At 37.6% G+C, this 21600-nt stretch overlaps 1 protein-coding gene across 1 annotated transcript in view; it reads left to right on the forward strand.

The window, feature by feature from the left end:
• EYS (eyes shut homolog) overlaps positions 1-21600 on the forward strand; it is a 1174088-nt gene that overhangs the window by 1014675 nt on the left and 137813 nt on the right. Inside the window, 1 exon segment of the mRNA XM_006211933.3 lies at positions 17708-17816. Within this exon segment, the coding sequence (XP_006211995.2) occupies positions 17708-17816 (109 nt within the window).

The raw sequence follows: 21600 nt of genomic DNA on the forward strand, positions 1-21600 counted from the left end.
AGCTCACAGAAGATACATGACTACCTCATGGTCAGGTGAAAAATAAACATATTCTAAGCACAGAAGAACCATTCAGCAGAGTACTTGCAACCCTCTCCAGCTCTCTCACTCAGTGGTTTGAACGTGTATGATGCATCAGAGTTCCTACCTAGTTCCCTTCTCCTCTCCGTGAATCACAGATTTTTAAGGCTGTAACTGCACTTACCCTCATGGCTAGAGACTGTCATCAAATTCATCTTTATGAGTTTTCTCCCTGGCAGCACAGTTTGCTATCACACCAACTGAACAAACAGAAATGAACCACAATCCTTGGTGAAAGAAAATTTCAAACGCTTAATCTCTTTACTGTCCTTAGAATTATGAGAAAATAGCCATCAGTGGAGATCTTCTCAAATTAGGCACCACTGTCCCTTTGGACCAGACAAGACGGTGCTGCGGGAGCCTGTCCTGTGCACTGTAGGGTGTCGAGCAGCATCTCTGGCCTCTACACTCCAGATGTAAGTAACACAGCCCCAAAATGTCTCCTGGCACTGACAAGCATTCCCCGAGCGAGGACACGATCACCCCTGGTTGAGAACCAGTGCATTAGACTGCTGTTTTTCAAGGGCAGTATCTACATCGGGGGCTGGCAAACTACAGACCACAAGCCAATCTGGCCACAGCCTGTTTTCATACAGTCCATGATCAAAGAACAGTTTTCACCTTTTTAAAGGATTGTGAGGAGGAGGAGGGAGGAGAAGAATATGTAACAGAGACTGTAGGTAACCTGCAAAGCTTAAAAGATTTGTTACCTGGAACTCTCGAATAAAAGCCTGCCCACCCTTAAGATGAATAAACTGAGGCTCCAGAAACTTGAGACCTGCTCAACTTCACACCTTCTGACATCAGTGACACTCCAGTCCTCTCATTATTCCCAGCTTCTTACATTTCTGCAATGTGTATTACACATGACAGTTAGGGTCCAAAATAAGTTTCCCAAGAAGGAGCGAGACAAGTAAAAGTGATGATCCTACATAAGTTTGAGTTTACAGTTGACGTTCCATTTTCTGACTCACTATTTGATTTGGACAGTAGGGATGCACGGAACATGTGTTCTAGTTTTATTTCTATAAACTGTTTAGGGGAAAACACAATAAACATTTTCTATATCTAAAATATTAGAATCAGGATTTTTAACCTACTTAATTTTAGAGAATATCATAAATTTTAAACTGTAATTACACATTGAAATTCAGAGGCTGGTGAGAAGCTTTAAGCTATCTAGCCCCCTATTTCTAAGCGTAAAACCCCTTCTATGCCAAATGAAGAGTAGACATCTTTTTCTTTTAAATGCTCATGATTCCATGTTCCTTTGATGAGCAGGATAATAATAATAAAATACCCAATTTCATCTTGCCGCAGCTTAAATTCTCTTTGTTTTCTTTAGTGGAACGAGAATGCCATGGTTAGTTGCCTGTTGCAGTTTGAGATTCTTCTTCCTAATGCCTCCACGGCAGGTTTCCTGGCTTGATGACTGGGTTTTTTCACCTTTACAGTTTAAGGCAACCTAGGAGTCCAGACTTGCTCTTTACATTGAAGTCACCTGGGTAGCATCAACAACTATGTGAGCCTATGTTCCACCCCCCAGAAACCAGGAGTTAATTGGGGTGTGGCCCGAGATTTGTAAGACCAAGTCTGGAGACCACTGGCATAGGAGTTAAGTATGCAGATTCAGGGCCATCTACTTGGGGCCACATCCTGTCTGGTCCTTATGAGCCTGGGCAAGTACCTGACAATCCCGTGCTTCCATTGCCTTATCTGTAAAATGGATACTGTGATATTGACTGCTTCTGGAGGTGGCTGTGGATTAATTCTATGTAGTGTATAAAAGCACTTGGCCTTTAGCATTTAGTAGGTCTTATTCAATCATCAGCAATTAGTGGTGGTAGTAGAAGTAGTCATATCAGTACTTTGAATTACCCTCAATCATCCTCTCTTCAATGTTATTGTTGCTGTTTAATTTAACACTTAATGAACCCTGGACTTGGCCTAGCGTTTAACTTGGATACACTCCTATGTAGACCTTTACAGAATACAGGTATGACCAAGGACAGTCTATTTGGAATCTAGAACCACTTGACTTCCACTTACTTTGTTTAAATTTATAATGATTAAATCAATATTCCTATCAAATTAGATTGAACCATGAAAATATTCAAGAGGAAGAATACTGTTGCTTTTGGAGTTTTTTCTCAGCCACTCAACAGCTGAATATTTGTTAAGTTCAAATCACTTAGATTATCTGTACATACTAAAAGTGTGGTTCCACTCACAGTTCAATACATACGTATCTGATCTCATTTGTGTCCAGATTTTTTTAACTATTGAATTTACATTTATATAACAACATCAATATAATTAATTAGGAAGGGATCTAGAAAAAATAATTTCTAATTCTTTCACTGATTAAATTTATTCTGTCTTATTAATTATATCCAGTCTGAATGTTTATATATTATAATATATATAATTAATTAGGAAGGGATCTAGAAAAAATAATTTCTAATTCTTTCACTGATTAAATTTATTCTGTCTTATTAATTATATCCAGTCTGAATGTAATTAAGTTAATCTGCTTAATGTTTTCATTGTGAACTTAAACAGACAAGAAAATTTGACAGTTAATACAGGCTTTATGCTTAGGTTTAAATTGTTCAAAAATAGCTCCTAAAGAATTTCTGAACTATTTTAGACAGTTAATTAACTTCATTATTAGAGTTATCATCGCTTTCTTACAAATGTATTTACTAATATTTCTTCTCAAATTCAGAAATAAAATTATCCTTTGAATAATTTACCTAAAACCTTTTAGAAAAGTCCTTAATACTTATAACTTTTATCTTAATCCTCTTGAAAAGGCAAGATATGTCTTGCCAGAATTGGCCAGGAAACCACATTTAATGACTATTAGATTGGAAGGATTATGTCTTCTCAAAACGAAGTGGCCTTATGATGAATGGGTGAAAAATTTGAGGAAGCTTCTAACTCAATGTACAAGGAGAAAGAACAGCAATAAAAAGACAACCCAATTCTAAAACAGGCAAAGGACTTGAACAGACACTTCTCCAAAGAAGACGTGTAGATGATCAATAAGCTTATGGAGAGGTACACACTTCTCTAGTCATTAGGGGTGTCCAGTGAGACACCACTTTATACCTACCTCAATGGCCATATATATTTTTAATGAAAAATAACAAGTGTTGGTGCAATTGTGAAAAAATTGAAACTCTAGCACATTGCTGGTGGGTATGTAAAACGTTTCAGACACTGTGGAAAACAATTTGATGATTCCTTAAAAAGTTAAGCATAGAATTACTTTATGATCCAGCAGCGCTTCTCCTAGGTATATAATCAAAAGAACTGAAAACAGGGACTCGAACAGATTCTTGTATTCCAGTATTCATAGCAGCACCGTTCACAGTAGCCAAAATCTAGGAACAATATACGTGTCCACCAACAGGTGAGTGGATGAACAAATGTGGTCCATACATGCAATGAGATGTTACTCAGCCCTATGAAGGATCCTTGCTGCAATATGAATTACCCTTGAAAACGTTTTGCTAAAGTGAAAAAAAGCCAGACACAAAAGAAAAAGCATTAAATGATTTCACCTACATGAAATCTCTAGAATAGGCAAATTCATAGAGACAGAAATCAGATTCAAGATTATCAGGGGCTTGGGGTGGGCAGAATGCAGTATTACTACTTAACAGTACAGAGAGTTTCTGTTTGGAGTGATGGATAACTTTGGAAATAGATAACGTCAATGGTTGTACAATGTTGTAAATATACTAATGACTAAATTTTACACTTAAGATAATTAAAATGGTAAATTTCATGTTATATATGTTTTATCACAATTAAGAATAGGTTTAAAAAAAATCTCTCACAGGCGGATTCTGGATACCTGAGTGACAGGCTAAAAATATTATATGGTGTGCCCACCTTTTATTTATTCCCAGAAAGTTTCTGATGAGAAGGTACAAGCAGTGAAGACAAATTTGAAAAGTTCAAAATCACCCAAACTCCTTTGATATGTTTTTTGCTAGTGAGGATGGAAATCAGTACAATTTCAATGGAGGGTAATTTGGAAAATAAAATATCTGGTAAAAATTACAAACACACAGACTTTCTCATTTGGCAAGTCTATTTGTAGGGCTTTAGCCTACAGATAAACAGATTTTCATTGCTTCGGTGTTCGTAACAGAAAAGAAAAAGGAATAATATAAATATCTGTGGACAGAGGAGCAGTTATAAGTTCAAAACAGCCATACAATGAAATGCTCTGCCACCTTAAAAAGAAATGAGAAAACTCTTTGTGTCCTGATTGAAAGCAACTTATCCCATGATGGATTCAGTAACAAAAGCACAATAAAAATGATGCGTATAGCGTGTGTGTGCCCCCGTGCACACGCCAGAGCACAATCACTTGTAGATGCATAGAGGACCCTGCGCAAGTAAAGAAGAAATTGGTAACACTGGTTCCACCAACGAAGGGGACTGGGGTGGACCAGGGATGAGGTGGGAGGAAGACTTTGGACTACAGACCATCCCCGACCTACAATAGTTCAACTCTAGGATGGTGTGAAAGCCATAGGCATTCAGTAGCAATGGTACTTCAAATTTAGAATGGTGATCTTTTCCCAGGCTAGTGATCCACAGTAGGATACACTCTGGTGATGCTGGGCAGCGAGGACCAGCTCCCAGTCAGCCACCAGGGTAAACTGCCGATATACCTGTAACCATTCTGTTCCCAGACAACCATTCTGTTTTTCACCTTCAGTACAATATTTAATAAGTTACATAAGATATTAAACACTTTATTGTAAAATAGGTTTTGTGTTAGATGATTTTGCCCATCTCTAGGTTAATGTGATCTGAGCACATTCAAAGAAGGCTAAGCCAAGCTATGATATTTGGTAGGTGAGATGTATTAAATGCATTTTTTAACATTTTTTACTGATTTATAATCATTTTTCAATGTTGTATCAAATTCCAGTGTAGAGCACAATTTTTCAGTTATATGTGAACATATATATATTCATTGTCACATTTTTTTCTCTGTGAGCTACCATAAGATCTTGTATATATTTCCCTGTGCTATACAGTACAATCTTGCTTATCTATTCTACATTTTGAAATCCCAGTCATGCATTTTTGATGTACAATATTTTCCACTTATGATGGGTTTATTGGGACATAATCCTATTATAAGTCCAGGAAGATCTGCATATTGTTGAAACTTGGGCTATGTGAACGTATTGCCTACAGATAACAAATATTATAAAATAATCTTTTTAATTCTTTCATTATAGAAAAAGCGAGTTCCTTTGTCTCTTGTTTTAATAGCAATACCTACTATTCATTTAGCTGAACATTCACTCTGCTTTTACTTTAAATCAGTTTTTTAAGACAGGCAGCATTGATAATTTGGGGCTGGATCCTTTGTTGTCCTGTGCATCATAGGATGTTTAGCTGCACTGTCGACCTCTACCTACTAAATGTCAGTTGGACCCTCCTCCCCATGTTGTGACACAGATGTCTCCAGACATTGCCAAGTGCTACCCAGGGATAAACAGGGAGGTGGGAGAACCGCTGCCTTGAGATAATCCATGTATGGTGTTAAACCCAGTACCTGGCTTAAGAAAATCTTCACTAACGGGTAACTACCACAAAGAAGGGAAAAAAGAAAAAGGGAATGAATTTTGTACAAATAGTAGCAAGGCTGTTATATGATAAAGAAATGGCCTTATGACATAATGATCTCTCCTTCGATGGAATATTCCTAGGTCATTCATTCTTTATAAAGTCTTTTAAAGGCGTCTTCTTTTGAGTAGTTGAATGCACTCTGCAACTCAAGTCTGTCCCACCAGTAAGATTTCTTGATTCTGAGTACAGTTTATTCTGTGTCACACTGGCATTGAGATATACAACTGTTTACCGACTGAGAAATTCTCTGTAAAGTTTGTCAAATGCTTTTATTGTGCTGTTCAAAAGGGCTTGGAACTGCATTGTATTATGATGTTTTGCAAAAGACCATGAGAAGAGAAAGGGGAGGGGGTACGTTCTTATCCTAAGTGCTAGAAAGGAAAATAAATTGATTCATAATACCCTCTGCTAAAGTACTCATTCAAAATTAAGTCATTAGTGCATTTTAATATTCTTATTACATTCAGTGCTTTTTTCTGTGAAAACTAACACTTCAAGAGATTCTAGACTCTGGCTGATGTATAGACAAAATGAGAAACCTTTCTCAATTCAGAAAATGCTTTTGGGTAGAAAGGATACTTAAGGAGCCTGTAGCAAGGATGGTAAGGTTCCCCCACTGTGGCGACTTCTCTGCTTTTTCCTTTATATTTCATGAAGTGATGAAGGAGGGCTTGGATACGTGGATTCCAGGGCAGTCTTTGAAGAATGGGCTTTCTCCGTCTGTCTATAATACTACTATTGAGAACTTTCTTTGGCATAAAGAATTTATAATTTTAAAATTTCCATTATTATCCCCACAATGAGGACACTAGATTTTCAGGTGATTCAGGGTTAAAAGTAACCCACCATGAAAATGTTTGCTATATTGATTGTCTAGCAACGAAGTATCTGCCATTGATATAAAAAATCAATATCAATGTTTCTGTTTATCATCGATAGTAAATACACCTTAAAGGTAATTTTAAAAAAAACAAATTCAAGGGGGATATTTTTAGACCTCAAAATATCAGATGGTAAAGGAATGAAAATTGCTGAAAGCTTGTACCATTTCCTTTCTAGTCACCACTATGACTATATTCACCCCATGAAGCCCTTAGTGTTGGTTAAATAGTGAGCATCATCCCCTTTGCACTTTACAGAGGTCTGTTGGAATGTTTTTATTGCTCTATTTGAATTGCAATAAATGCAGATACTGGAGTTAAGTGTTTCCAACAGATTTATGTTGATTATGTCAATGTTTCCTGTCAAATTGGACTACACTGTGAAAATGTTAAAAAGGAAATACACTGATACTCTCTGGTCTGTCTCTTTCATAGCCACTTCACTGCCAAGAATTATTTGTTAAACTAAATCACCTAGATTATCTCTACATCTTAATATAATGTCCACTGATGATTCAACACATATGCATTCTAATCTCATCCATTCCTGAATTCCATTTTAACTACTGAACACTGCTAATATTCAGATCCTTTCCTCTTATTTTTAATATTGTTTCATTAAAAAAAAATAAAACTTTCTGCTCTGTATTTGCTTATTGTGGCTGCTGTAACAAATTGCCAAAAAACTTGGTGGCTTAAAACAATATAAATTTATTCTCTCACAGGCCTGAAACCTGAAATCAAGGAGAACCCCAATCCCTCCAGAGTCTGAAGGAAATGTGTTCCTTTCTTTTTCTAGATTTCTGTTACTGTTGGTATCCTTTGCTTTTTTTGTTTTGTTTTGTTTTGTTTTGTTGCTTTTTTTTTAATTGAAGTATAGTCAATTTACAATGAGTCAGTTTCTAGTGCACAGCATAATGTTTCAGGCATACATATACATACATATATTCCTTTTCATATTCTTTTTTATCATAAGTTACTACAAGATATTGAATATAGTTCCCTGTGCTCTGCAAAAGGACCTTGTTGCTTATCTATTTTATATATAGTAGTGTGTATCTGCAAATCCCAAACTCCCAATTCTTTGACACTCTTTGATTTTTCTTGATTTCACTCCAGTCTCTGCCTCCATCTTCACATCAAAACCCAACTCTGTCACTTACAGATTGTGTGAGCTTGAATAAATTACTTAACCCCCCCAGTTACTCAATTTCCTCATCTTTCAATGGGAAAATGTTTCTACTTAACTCATGGGGTGGATGTTGTTAAATATTTTAAAGTACTTGGAATAATGTTTGGTCCCTAATAAATGCTACATAAATGTTTATTAAAGCAAATAATTCCATTACATTTCATTATAAGCAGCCATTGCTTATAATAACAATGTATACCCCGTGAAAGGCTCTAGCCTGTGAAATGAAGTGTTCCAGTCCGTCCTGATTGGCTAAGTGTTGCTCACAATAGACAGAAGATAGAACAAAGCAACATAAAGGCACCAGGTGCCGGGCTGGGGCTCAAAAAGCCAGAGCAAAAAGCTAAAGATGAGGAAAAAGATATTTTACCTTTTTGTTGTTTGTTTCCTATAAGCAACAAATCTAGGCACCCTTTGAATTCCCTGTTTTGATTTTTGTCCCATGAGCCTAACAATCAAAAGGTCCCAGCTTGTGTCCTCTGAATAAGCTCTTCCCCGCATTACTTGCTAACTTGGTCTGAATGAAACTGGAAGATGTTGCACAAATCTGTCAGCTCCCATTAGCACTGACCCACACTAGTGAGCTGGTGCCCTGGCCCTGATTCCTCTGGCTTTAGTGAAAATTGACCTCTCCGAAATGATAGTATCTTTGCTCCCCACCTTCTGTGACAACCTTCAGAAGACAACTGCTTTGTCCACCTCCACCTCCCCATCACCTAACAATTTCTTACATGATAGGCATTCATTCATTTGTCTATTGAATGAATAGACCCATTTTAAGCTGCATTTAAGAGTTTACCTGAACACTGATTTCTTTTATGCTTTATTTTCCTACACAATTTTTTCTTCTATTCCTCAATATTTTGCTTCATATTAAATGGTACCTTAAATCATTTTTGGATTAAGATTACATAAATAAAATTAACATGGATTATGGACTTCAGAAATTATAAAATTTCTTTGTCATCTTGGGCCTCTGAGCCTTGCAATAATTTGGTTTTCTATTCGTATCAGGTAATACGGAACTTCCAAATCATCTGTAACTATCAGTGATTTTTCTCTCCACTTGAGATAAAGTGGATTTTGGTTCTACTTGGAGTGTTTCATGTATCATCTTCTGGAAGTTTTCCAAAGTGTTTAGTGTAATTGTTTTTCTTTTCAGAAACAATTCCAGAAATGTGTTGTCTCTATTGTAAGTGTGGGGAAAAAAAAACATTTATTTCATCATCCTAATCATTTATTCAAGTAAATTCTCCTCAATCTTTAAATTAGAAGTGCTCTCAAGGAAGGTATTAATAAGAAATAGACTCAAAACAAAGAAGGACTAATAATTCTTTGAAAAAGTAAGCCTACATTGCAGATATTCATCAATTCTGTTTATTTTATATGAGTTGAATTTCTAAAATTGTACTTGTTTCGTTATCTCCAAATTGAACATTTGCTTAGGCAGAGAATTTGACTTGACTTTTCTTCCCATCAGAAGTGTGAAAGCTGGGAAGCCACATTTGGCCAAGGTGTGTGAGAAGGACAATTAGAGAGGGAAGTGGCATACAAAACATCTTAGGAAAGTACAAAGAAAAAGTTGTATATAAGAATGAGAAATAGATGTACTTGCCCCCCCCCAAAATTAAATAGGCTAAGGCAAGGGACATTTATACGGTATGCTAGCTGGCAAAGAAATATGAAATGAAAGTGTTATTGATCTGAGGCTCACCTCGCTGGGATCACACTTTTTACACTTAGAGTGACTATACTCTCATTTTCAATAAAAGCTAGAATTCTTAATGAATTAATTGGGTTAAACAGAACATAGTATAAATATTTTAACATTAAACTTTTAAAAATAAATCTCAGTGAAAAAGCACTGCCAGGAACATCACATGCTACAAACAATACTAACCATGTGGAAACTGCAGCATTTAGAAGATAGGAAAACCCCACACTTGTTGTTAACATAACATTTTTACAAGAAAGGATCAGCTGTGACTCACTGTCGCATTTTTAAGACCATGGGACACACATGACCTTTTCCTGAGGAAGCTTGTCTTTTGCTTCCTCAGGATGTATGGAAGTGAATGGAAGTTTGTTCAAACTTGGCAAAATCATCTGTTTTTCATCAAATTGAGTTTTTTTATATACTATTTCAACTTGGGAAACTAGTCTCTCAAAATTATGTGTGTATGAGAGCTTAAGCATTGGAGAGAAAAGAATCAAGAATCAATATGCTTATCTCCTGAGTTTTGATTGATTACTCAGTGAATTGAATACAAATATATCCCAAAATTGCTAAAAACAGATAAACTGGGCCAATAGTAAGTATTAGAAAAAAAGGATAAAATTAAATATTACCTGTCATTTGTAAACTGAATATATGTAGGTTTTAGAAGTAATATTCTTGGAACCCACATTCATTATCAGAGTAAATTGATCCAACCTAGAGCTATAAACTAATAGATTATGAAGAAAGCAGATTTTTCTGCTGAAATTCCAAATGAAATGCCAACAGCAAAGCTGAATTTTGCAGCTTTCAAAATGCCCTTGTCAGCTCTCAGAGGAGAAAAGGTGGGGATAGTAGGTTGATATGATTTGTAGCTTTTGTCAATTTTCCAGGCAGAAGTACTCCCACCACAGCCAATTTCAAGCTACCAACATGAACTCACTGATGTGGAGTTGGGAAGAGATGCTCAAAATGAGCTCTGGTGAACCACTGCAGGCCTACTCCAGTGTACCAGTGAAGGTTCTTATCATCAGTTCAGACAGGCGAAAGACAGGTGTCAGGTTAAAAAACAGCGACATTTCTGGATGCAGATTTCAATTTGTGTAACTGTAATGTTTCTTACACAAATATTTTTACTAGGTAAAGAAAATAAGGAGATTTGGGTCATCTTCCCTTTTTAGAGGAGCTACCAGGGAACCGTGAAATCTATGGACTACGTTGTGGGTCACGTTGCACACGAATTGGCTAAGTGTAGTCAGAAGTAAAATTACGGTTCTTGGAGTATCCTGGTATCTCATGACAGCTGACTGGACGGTCCCTCGATGACTGCTCTGGTCAACCAAGGGTATAAATGAGGCTCCGGCTTCAGTGGTCCTCAAGCGTCTTTCTTTACTATCAGTGCTTCACAGGATAATAGCTTGGATTTCTCTATAATTTATTATTAAGTGTATTTGGGTTGTCTGTCAGTCGGAGGAAAGGTTAAATTGAACAATCTAAAACCAATGACGATCTCATGACTGTCATCCAGAGATGGGAAGTCCTCATGACAACCACGCAGTATTCCTTGTACAAGCTGTTTGCATGGCCAGCCTGGCCAGCTCCTTGGTGCTCTAAACAAAAAGGGATGTTTGGGAAGCTTTGGTGTGTTTACATTGCTTTTGTTAGGCAAAGGGCATAACTCTCTTGTTTTTGAGCCTGGTATTTCTTTTCAGGTTTTTTTGGGGGGAGGGTTGGTTTTGCTTTTTGTTTTGTTTGTTTTTTTGTTTTGTTTTGTTTTTTTGTTTGGTTTTTTTAAGGAAGAGACAGATTTGTTAACAAATGAAAGCACAAGTGTGTTTTGTATTGCATGTATTCTGAGGGGCAGATAATTAGGTCTCTTCATTGATTTGCACTTGGAGGAGGTACCAGGGACTGAACCCGGGACTTCTTGCTTGCTGAGCATGCGCTCTACCAATTGAGCTATTCCCTTCCCCCAATATGTTTTAACATATAGAGCTGCTAAACCTCACTGACAACCTCAAGATGTACGGCTGTGTTGATAGGGCTGTATGAAACCATCATACTCTGCAACAGCATCTAAAATTTGCTCACACAGCCGTGAAGATAGCGTTAGATACAGGAACCAATAAGGAAAGCTGTATGTCTCTGGCCAGTTTCATCCATATTGCCTGATGTGTAATCTTTTAAACATATTTTCCCATGTTTTCCTGTTGCAAACAGACAGCTAAAACAATCACCCTATCAATTAGACCCTATCTTTGTGTGAGTAAGATGCCTTTTGGGGCCTCCGTCTCTGCCATGTACCTCTACTGCCATCTGCTGGTAACAGTCCTTCAACTCAGCTATTCTTCAGGGTTAACTGTTAACAATTCAACTCAAACTTTGGGCCGAACATGGAGACTAATAGCTGCCAGCAATTGAGGTTAACCTCTCTTAGTTCTAAGTCTAAAGATTTTCTTAAATGAAAGTTCCAAGTTGGAGCTTAATGTGTCTGTTATACATTCACTTCAGAATAATCATCGCATTTGGTAGACATTAAGGCTGGTATTGTATGGACATGCTTTGTAGTGGACTGTAGTAGAAATAATTTCTGTACGGGATCAAAGGTTCATTGCAGCATTTCTTCTCCTTTTTTTTTTTTAAGAATTGGTATCAACAAATGACAAGAAATAAAAAAGTCAACACAAAGGTCTTAGAAGGAGAAGTTACAGGACACAGATTTGTGATTCTGTGGATGCAACACTTTTGGCTGTGACTCTAAAATCTTTTACTGAACATTGCCAAATGTGTAAGCTTCAAAGGGATGGATGTCATATTCATGATAAATGCCGTGTGTGTGTGCTACCATAGATGGGAAACTCTTGACCTTAGTATCATCTTTAAAAATGTTAAACATACCACATCTTCTTTCTCCAGTCATCTGTTGATGGACATTTAGGCTGTTTCCATGACTTGGCTATTGTAAATAGTGCTGCTATGAACATTGGGGTGCAGCACATGGATGTCCCTGGAGAATGTCATTCTAAGTGAAATAAGCCAGAAAAAGAAAGAAAAATAGTGTATGATATCACTCATATGTGGAATCTAAAAAGAAGAAGAAGAAGAGGAAGAGGAAAAGGAGACCAATGAACTTAAATATAAAACAGAAACAAACTCATAGACATAGAACACGAACTTGTGGTTGCTGGGGGGAGAGGGGTGGGAAGGGACAGACTGGGAGTTCAAATTTGTAGACACTGACAGGCATATGTAGAATAGATAAACAAGTTTATACTGTATAGCACAGGGAAATATATACAAGATCTTCTGGAAACCCATGGTGAAAAAGAATGTGAAATGGGAATACATGTATATTCATATACAACTGAAAAATTGTGCTCTACACTGGAAATTGACAGAACATTGTAAACTGACTATAACCTAGAAAAAAAATTTTTTAAATGTTAAATTGAGGATTCTGTTAACTCATCTTATAAATTGGCATATTGTATTACAAGTGATTTGATTTTTCAGCACAGTACAAAGAGCTTTCAAATGCATATGTCTTTTTTTCTAATTCCATTTTGTTTTAAAGTACATTTTAAATGTAGTTTTCTCATTTAGTAAAAATTGCCTAATTGAAAAAAATAGTCAAAATAGTAAAAAAAAAAAAAAGAGGGGGGTCAAAACTGCTATTAATTTTGAGAGTAATTTAACTGATATCTATGTTGCAAGTTATCCACATAGAGAACTTGCTTTTGCATTCATTTTTAAAGTCTATTTCAGGTATGTAAAGAAATAAACTTACTGGAAAAGTTAATTCATATTCAAAATTTAAAATCAACAAACTAGCATCATTGCTGGATAATAACCAAACCTATGGACAAGAAAAAAGAATGTTTATATTTTTCACCTGTGAAAGCATTCAGTATTGTCATCAATTTTACAACATCCCCTAGAAACAGTTGGTCCTATTCAGTTTTGTTATTGTTATATCATAACTTCAAATTGTAGCTACTGCAATTACACATGAGCAATGTTCTGGGAGCCTACAGTACAGCATTACAATAGCCTTTAATTTCATTATGGTTTAAAGCCAGTGATTCATAACTTTCATATTTGAGAAACCAAACACAGGCACCTTGCAAAAGGAACAATTCATATATCCTATTTCCTTGTGTAGGGAAAGCAAACCACCTTACTTATGTGCTTATGAAATATGCCAGTGGGGGGAAAATGTGAGACAGATGTACTGAGATGCCTTTAGCAGAAAACAAATCAGAGATGGAAAAAGCCAAAAAATTAATTTAAAGCCTGCAAAAGCATAAAGTCACTTCCAACTGGCTTGTTTAATTTTTCTTTATTGCCTCTCACAGATTAAAGATAACTTTCTATTTACATAGTACTCTTAAGCCAGGGACTTAATCTGATCTTTATTGCTGTTCTCTCTCGTTATAAAAAGGAAGTGGGACTTCTAGTCACAATGACTGTGTACCTTCACACTTTCGACGTATCTTTGTAGTGTCAAGCACACAGCAGTGATAAAGGACATTAAAAAATTGCTAACTGAAAATGAAAAGGCAAGTTCAAAAGAAAGGATAAATATCTTCCCAAATGAGGAATGAACAAAAATGCAAAACAGTAAAAGACCTAATGCTGCAGGCCTGCAAAGATCCAGATCCAGAAACGAGGTAGCCCCACTTCTCTAGGACAAAGGGACTTAAAATACTTAAGAAAACACATGATGCTGCCAGGCCACACAGCCAGCCCACAGGGATCCAGCCCTACCCACCAACAGGCCTCCAGCAATCGCACAGGCAGGGCCTCACGGACCGATCAGGCAGGGGTCAGCCCACCTACCAGCATGCCCACAGGAGTCAGCCCCCCGTAAGAAGGGAATATGGAGGCACCCTTATAGCGCTGGTGACCAGAGGGGAGTGTGCTGCTGGGCCCCATCGGATGCCTCCTACAAAGAGCTACTTCTCCAAGGTTGGTACCAACCTACCTAATACATAGACATAAACACAGAGAACCATGCAAAATGAGGAGAGGACTATGTTCAAACAAAGAGACAAGACAAAAGCTCAGAAAAAGAACTGAATAGTGCAAATAAGCAGTGTACTTGATAAAGAATGAAAGGTAATGATCACAAAGATGCTCACTGAACTTCAGAGAAGATTGGGTGAACACAATGAGAATTTTAACAAAGAGCCAAGCAGAGCTGAAGGATACAATAACCGATAGAAAAATACATTAGAAGGACACGGCAATAAGTTAGATAACATAGAGGAACAAATCAGCAAGCAGGAAGACAGAGCAGTGAAAGCCACTCAAGCTGAGCAGGAAAAAAGAAACAAGAATTTTTAAAAATGAAAACGGCTTAAGAGACCTCTGAGACAACATTCAACATACTAACATTTGCGTTAAGAGGTCCTAGAAGGAGAAAGGAGGAAGAAAGAGATGAAGAATATATTTGAAGAAACAATGGCTGAGGATTTCCTTAACTTGGGAAAGGAAATAGACAGCCAGGTCCAGAAAGCACAGAGAGCCCCAAACGTATGCAGAGATAACCACAATTAAGGTCAGTGAAAGCAGCTCTGGCACTATCTCTAGGCACATTTTTATAAAAATGATATATCGTCCAAATTCTCTTCATCTCTTTTTCTATTTTATACAAATATATTTCCAAGCCATTAATTATTATTCTACAACTACTATTGAAAAGCTGGATAACATTCGATCACATAAAACTTCTTGATTTAATTACCAGTTCATTCTCCATTATTCACATTTTTCCATCTCTCCCCTTGGTTTTGAATACTCTGAACTTCCAATTTGAGTAAGATCTTCTAAAGATTTTAAAATAAATTGTCTTCTCCACATCAGACTGTTTCTACCAAATTGTGTCGCATACCTAAAGATTATAAATCTAAAGAACAAGAATGTTAAGGACACTGGAAAAAAATGTCTGTTTCATCAAATTTTAATTTCTAAAACAATACAACCCAAGTGTTTGATTTTTAATTCCATTACAAGCAATATTAGTAAGAGTAGATGAACATGTCATCTTGACTGTGTAATTTATTTTCATAAAAATGTCTCTAGAGATCCCTGTCTCGTCAGCAAATAATTGCTTTAACTTTGGATTTTAATATTAGCACTGAATGATTTATGTACATTAAATAATGTGATTCTCACTAACCATTTATGAGCTAAGAATGCTTATCTCCCTTCTGTGGATGATCACACTTCAGGGAAGAAAGGTTAAGTGGTTTGCCTAAGATCACTCAGACAGTCAATGGATTATCTCAAAATATAATTCTGGAGTCTTTTAATCATTACACTCAGCTAGCCTCAGCAATAATTGAGAAGCAAAATGGATATGCACTTAGACTTTTCCTCAAACGATTTATGTGGCATAATGTCTAATTTGTTTATAGAGAACTTTTTGTTTCTTATGACATAATTTGATTTGTAAGCAAACATGAGACATTATCAAAACAAGCCTGATAAGAATCTATATGTGGAAAAATCCCTGGTTGAATTAGAACATCAGTTTCCAAAATACACAGATGAGGCAGATGGTAGAATCAGCAGAAGAAAGACAGGAGGTCACTGAAAGCAAATCGAGTGGAGTGGCTTCCTTCTGCAGAGCTGCGGCTCAGGGTTAGCTTTTAACGAGCTCTGAAGGAAGCAACAAGAGGTCGTATTATTTCTCAACAAGGACGTGTGCATCCCTGAGAGCTACACCCCAGTCTCCAGTATAAAGCATCCACAGAGGCCCATGTTAACTATGATGGCAAATGTGTGCCACACGTCCCTACAGTGTCAACTTCACACAATGGGACACTCTAGAGGTTATTCCTAGAATGTAAGAATTTTGAGCAATGATCGAATCAGAATTAGAAGTGACCTTGGTAAACTGGAGCAGAGGCCAAAAAAAAGTAATAGAATCGTATATTGACAAGACCGTATCAGATTTGTATTTCTAGGTAAATGGGAAGAGGAGACCCGCAAGACAGCTTTCCCTTTTGGAGCAGGAAGGAGAAGGGAGCTCTGGTTTGTTTCTTCCATCCAACTTAGATTCCAGAATTAATTTTAAGAAAAAAAATTGGTAAATGATTTAACAAAGATTGTTTAATGAAACTGACATTTTGTTTAAAAACTAGAATTACCAACTGACCCCAGTTTGCCAGGAACTTCCTTGGTTTTAGCACCAAAAAGCCCCCATGTCCTGGAACACCTCTGAGCCCTGAGGCAGATGGTCAAAATGAACAAATAAAAATTAGGTGTGCTCGTTGTCCAAAATTTAGAAAATACAAATAAGCAAAAATGTGCATTAAAATGATTCCTATTTCAGTATGCAGAGATAGCCACTCTTAGTATTAGTGAATGTATTTCTAATATCTGGAACAGAGTTTACAACAATGCAAGTTACTGTTATGACAGATGGAAAGTGACAGGGTAATATCATTGGAATTGTCTTTTCAAATTCTATTTTAAAAGTATGCCAGCTACTTCGGTATGGTAACTTTTCATCTGATTGCATAATGCAATAAACTCTGATAAATTTTCAATTGTGTATTGAGCATTTCTGTTATTCATCCTACAAATTCCCTTAACCTTCTACTCTCCGTTATCTCCGAGACACAGTGCTAGCTGGTACATTGGCAGCTTGCCTTCTGAGTTCTGATAACTGTATCGCAGTGTAATCTCACTGCTCCGGGGCATGCAGTCATTCATTTTTTATTCCATTTCCATCTCCCCATAGGCCAGGAAGGGAAGCCTCCACCTAGGGAGTTTAGCATCATTTAACATTGATGTCGCTTGTCCAACCATCGCCTACCTGAGTGAGACCATATGTCAGCCATAGTTAGCACCTGAAAGGTATCAACACCTACTGATATGCATAGAGCTCTTTTTGTTTTATGTGAGCTCTTTTTAACTTTCTGAAAGCATTTCAAGTCCTTATTTGAAGACAGGAGGAGAGAAAGAAAATAAAAGGCACAGTTAGGAAAGAAATAAATCTTTATCTATCCTAAAATGTTCAGACTTGTTTAAGACAATATTTTAGGATCATTGTGATCCAGAGAGTACCTCTCTGGTCGAAGTACTCATCATCCATGTGCGACGTTGCCCTGTTCTTGCCAATAACACATACAATAATGGCCCCTTCTGTTTTATTTCTAGCTACACGATGCCTGTTGGCAGCCCTGGGGTTGCCTGTATGATTGAAATGAGTGCAGACAGAAAGCCTCTGATAAGGAAGGAAGACACAGAGATACCTCACGTCTCCCCGGTAGGTATGCAAATAGGTAGTTTCAGACATTACTGAGTGTGCTCTCAATATTTCAAAGTATTTTTAAGTTACTAAGCATTAACCATATTTCTTTAGAGAACAGATTCCTTATAAAAGTTCTCAATGAAAAACCAGAATATTCATCTCTGATACTTTTGGTATAATTAAAATATATTTAGTACTGCCTTTGACTATAAAAGTTTTGTTAAATTTAAAAAGAAATTGATCTTCCTCTCATATTTTGCATAATATATTATGCTTAACTTAAAAAAAAAAAAGCTCAGGAATGGGGAAAGATTAACAAGATACAAAACAATGCTTAAGCACTTAACATTTTTATAGCCTATTGCGGTACTTATGCTATGCTGTGCTGTTGTGTTGTTCTCAGTTTTTCAATTCACATTGGCCAGGAAATTTTTCTTAGAAACACTGAATGAAGAGAGGATGTCTGTCCCTCCAGAGATAAGGCAATTTGCTAAATTCTTTTCATTTTAATGATGTGGTTGGTTACATGCTTCTTAGTATGGCTTTACAGCAATACATTTACGATAAAGAATTTCTGGTTCATTTGATCATCGTGGAGAGTTAATTTGTATAATTAAAATTCTCCAAAGTGCTAATTTCAGTACACATTAAAGCTGGCAACGTGTAGTGCCCTAATGAATTGGAAATTTCCTTTTATTTTCATTTTTTTCTATGTGGTCCCCAGTTGAGTGTATACACGCATCCAAAAGTAACACATAACAATGTCTAACATTTGTATAAGCGCATTACATTTTCCAAATTATGGCTGTATATGTGCTCATCTGATCTTCACAAGAACCCTCGAAAGTAAGAAAGATTATCCTTTGCATAAGTCTGAAGAAACTGAGGATCAGATGTCCAAAATTTCACAGTGAAGAGGAAATAGACTTGCTCTAAGGTCTTCTGAGTCCAAACCATTTTTTGTTCCCTCATGATACACTTTACGGCTCTTCATTTGCTGCTGTGGCAGATTCACAACTGTCAAGTAGGATTGTCACGGTAGGCATAAAATTGGTTTTTGTGTTTTAAAAATCATGCTAGTGCCCAAGACGACCAAATATTTAGATTCACGACGTAGAATATTCAAATGGTGGAAAATATATGAAACATTCATAGTTTGGTGAAAAATCCAATGTAAAGCAGCCAGTATGGTTTTATCTTTATTAATTCCTTGTAGTCATTCATCTTTTTATAGTGAAAACTTCATATTTTCTTATGAATAACACATAACATGCTACTAACACAAACACTAGCGAATCACATCTTTAACACATAGAATTCAACAAGTGCTCAAAAAATGTCATTTTGTTGTTGAAAACGGTAAATAGGTGTGACAAATCAGTGTCCTCACCCTTTCGGTTGACTGAACGAATGCCCCCAAGTAATACTCATCGTCACACAGGGACTAGAATTCTTGATTTAAATTGAATTTGGATAGTTTTAGAGTGGTAAACAGAGAATGCACTTGGGCTCTCTAAAGCTGGTTGTCTTTATGTTCATCCTAGCTCAAGTGCTCCAGAGTCTGAGGGGATCACTGCTGCCTTCAAACGTGGCTTAACCCCAAAGGCTGCCCCCCAGTGGTGAGCTTCTCAGACTAGACCCCAGTCCCGGACTTGTCCCTAGCAGCCTCCAGGGCCACCTCCCACTGCTGTGAATTACACCTTTTGCTACTCCCTTTTCCTCTGTTATGACGGTGGGAGGACGTATTTGATTTTTGCTATTGAGTTGTACAAGATCCTTATGTATTTTGGATATTGACTCCTTGTCAGATATATGGTTTACAGATGTTTCCTCCCCATCTGTAGGTTGCCTTTTTATTTCACTGACTGTCTCCTTTGCTGTGCAGAAGATGTTTAGTTTGGTGTAGCCCCACGTGTCTGTTTGTGCTTTTGCTCCATGTGCTTTGGTGTCATACTTAAGATGTTATTTCCAAAACTAATGTTGTAAAGTTTTTCTTCTATGTTTTCTTCTCCAAGTTGTAAAGTTTCAGGTCTTATGTTTAAGTCTTGATCAATTTTGAGCTTATTTTGGTATACAGTGTAAGGTCCAACTTCTGCTTCTGCATGTGGATATTGAGTTTTCCCAAAAACTTTTGTTAAAGAGACTATCATTTTCCCCATTGCATAGTTGTGGCACCCTTCTCAAGGATCATTTGATAGTATAAGCATGAATTTATTTCTGGGTTCTCTGTTCTGTTCCATATGTCTAGTGGTATTCCAGTGCCATATTGTTTTGATTATTGTAGTTTTTAAATATGCTTTGAAGCCAGGAAGTGTGATGTCTCCAGCTTTGTTTTTCTAGGTTGCAGATTTTTCTCATTCAGGCCTTTGAATATATCTTGCCACTCCCTTCTGGCCAGCAGTGTTTGTGTAGAGAAATCAGCTTAAAGCCTTGTGGGGGTTCCTTTGTAACTCTGTTTTTATCTTGCTGCCTGTCTTTATTCATAGTCTCTTATTTCCTTCAGTACTCTCATCGCCCCCTTTTTGAAGTCATGATCTAGTAGACTGTCGAGGTCTATCTTATTGCTTGTTCTTTAAGGGACATCCCTTGTTCCCTTAATTAGGTGTGGTTCCTCTGCTTCTTCATTTTACTTCTATTTCTCTGGCTGTGTGGATTTAGGAGTATCAGTTATCTCCTGTGGTCTTGAAGGGCTGTTTTTGGTTTATTTGTTTTTATTTAAGGTGGGAGCATTCCTGTGCAGACAGTGTGCGTCTAATAGTTTTCTATAGTGTTCCTAGTATGGATGGTTTCCAGGTCTTTCTTCCGTGTGTGTTGGCTGTTATCCCTTTGATTGGGGGTGTGCTTGGTGTTGTGATGATCAGAGCCTGCCCTGGTTGTTGCTGTTGAGTGGGGTCTCCATTTTTGTTCTGCAATTGTCACAGCCTTGACAGGGGGCTGGGTCTGCTCCCATGTTGGTGGAACAGAGGCTGCTCGACCTGTTTCTGAGCTGTGGTGTATGGTAGGCAGGGTTGGAGCACTTCAGCTCAGAAGAGTCTCACTGAGTGTACCTCTGCAGGAGATGTCTCCTGGGAGGTAACCTCCATGGTGCTGTCTATCACTTGTTATGCAGACTTACAGACTACTCTTTGCTGATGCTGCCTTTTCCCCACCTTAGCTGCAGGAATGTCAGCTGTCGGAATGTCAGCTGTCTGCTCCGATGTCCCCTAGGTTCTGGCCCACAGGAACCACCAGCTCAGATTTGCCAATGTCAGGTGCTAGGACTCGTCATACTGAGCATGTAGTCACACACCTGAATCCATGGTTTACCACAGGGTCGAGACCCTAGCCCTGCCTCCACATATGGTATGGTATGCCAGCCTTTTGTACATACCCATACTCGCCCCTACCATGTGCCAGAACTCCGCTCACTGACTGTTCATTCCAGAGGTGCAGGTTCACAAAGCACTAGCAGAGCAAATCCACCCTCTCGGCCTAGGGCTGTAAACAAATCTCAGTCCACCTGTGAAGTTGCAAGGTGCCCGGTTATGGATTCAGCTGTCAACCCTCCTCTGAGTAGCAGGGATGGTTTTGACTGATCCTCACCTCTCTTCTTGTGAGAAAACACCAACAATGGAGCCAAGCGGAGAAAGTGGCTATGATGTGGCTGTGCTGCGCCCCTCCCCTCAATGCACACCAGCAGTGATGCTTTTTTATGGGGGTCCCAGGCTGTTCTGTTCCACACACACACACACACACCCCAGCCAGAGCTCACACTGCCTTGCAGCCCCCTGAGATTACCTCTGTGGGCAGTGGGCCCCAG

The sequence above is a fragment of the Vicugna pacos genome, chromosome 8 (genome assembly GCF_048564905.1).
Source record: "Vicugna pacos chromosome 8, VicPac4, whole genome shotgun sequence".
NCBI lineage: Eukaryota > Metazoa > Chordata > Mammalia > Artiodactyla > Camelidae > Vicugna > Vicugna pacos.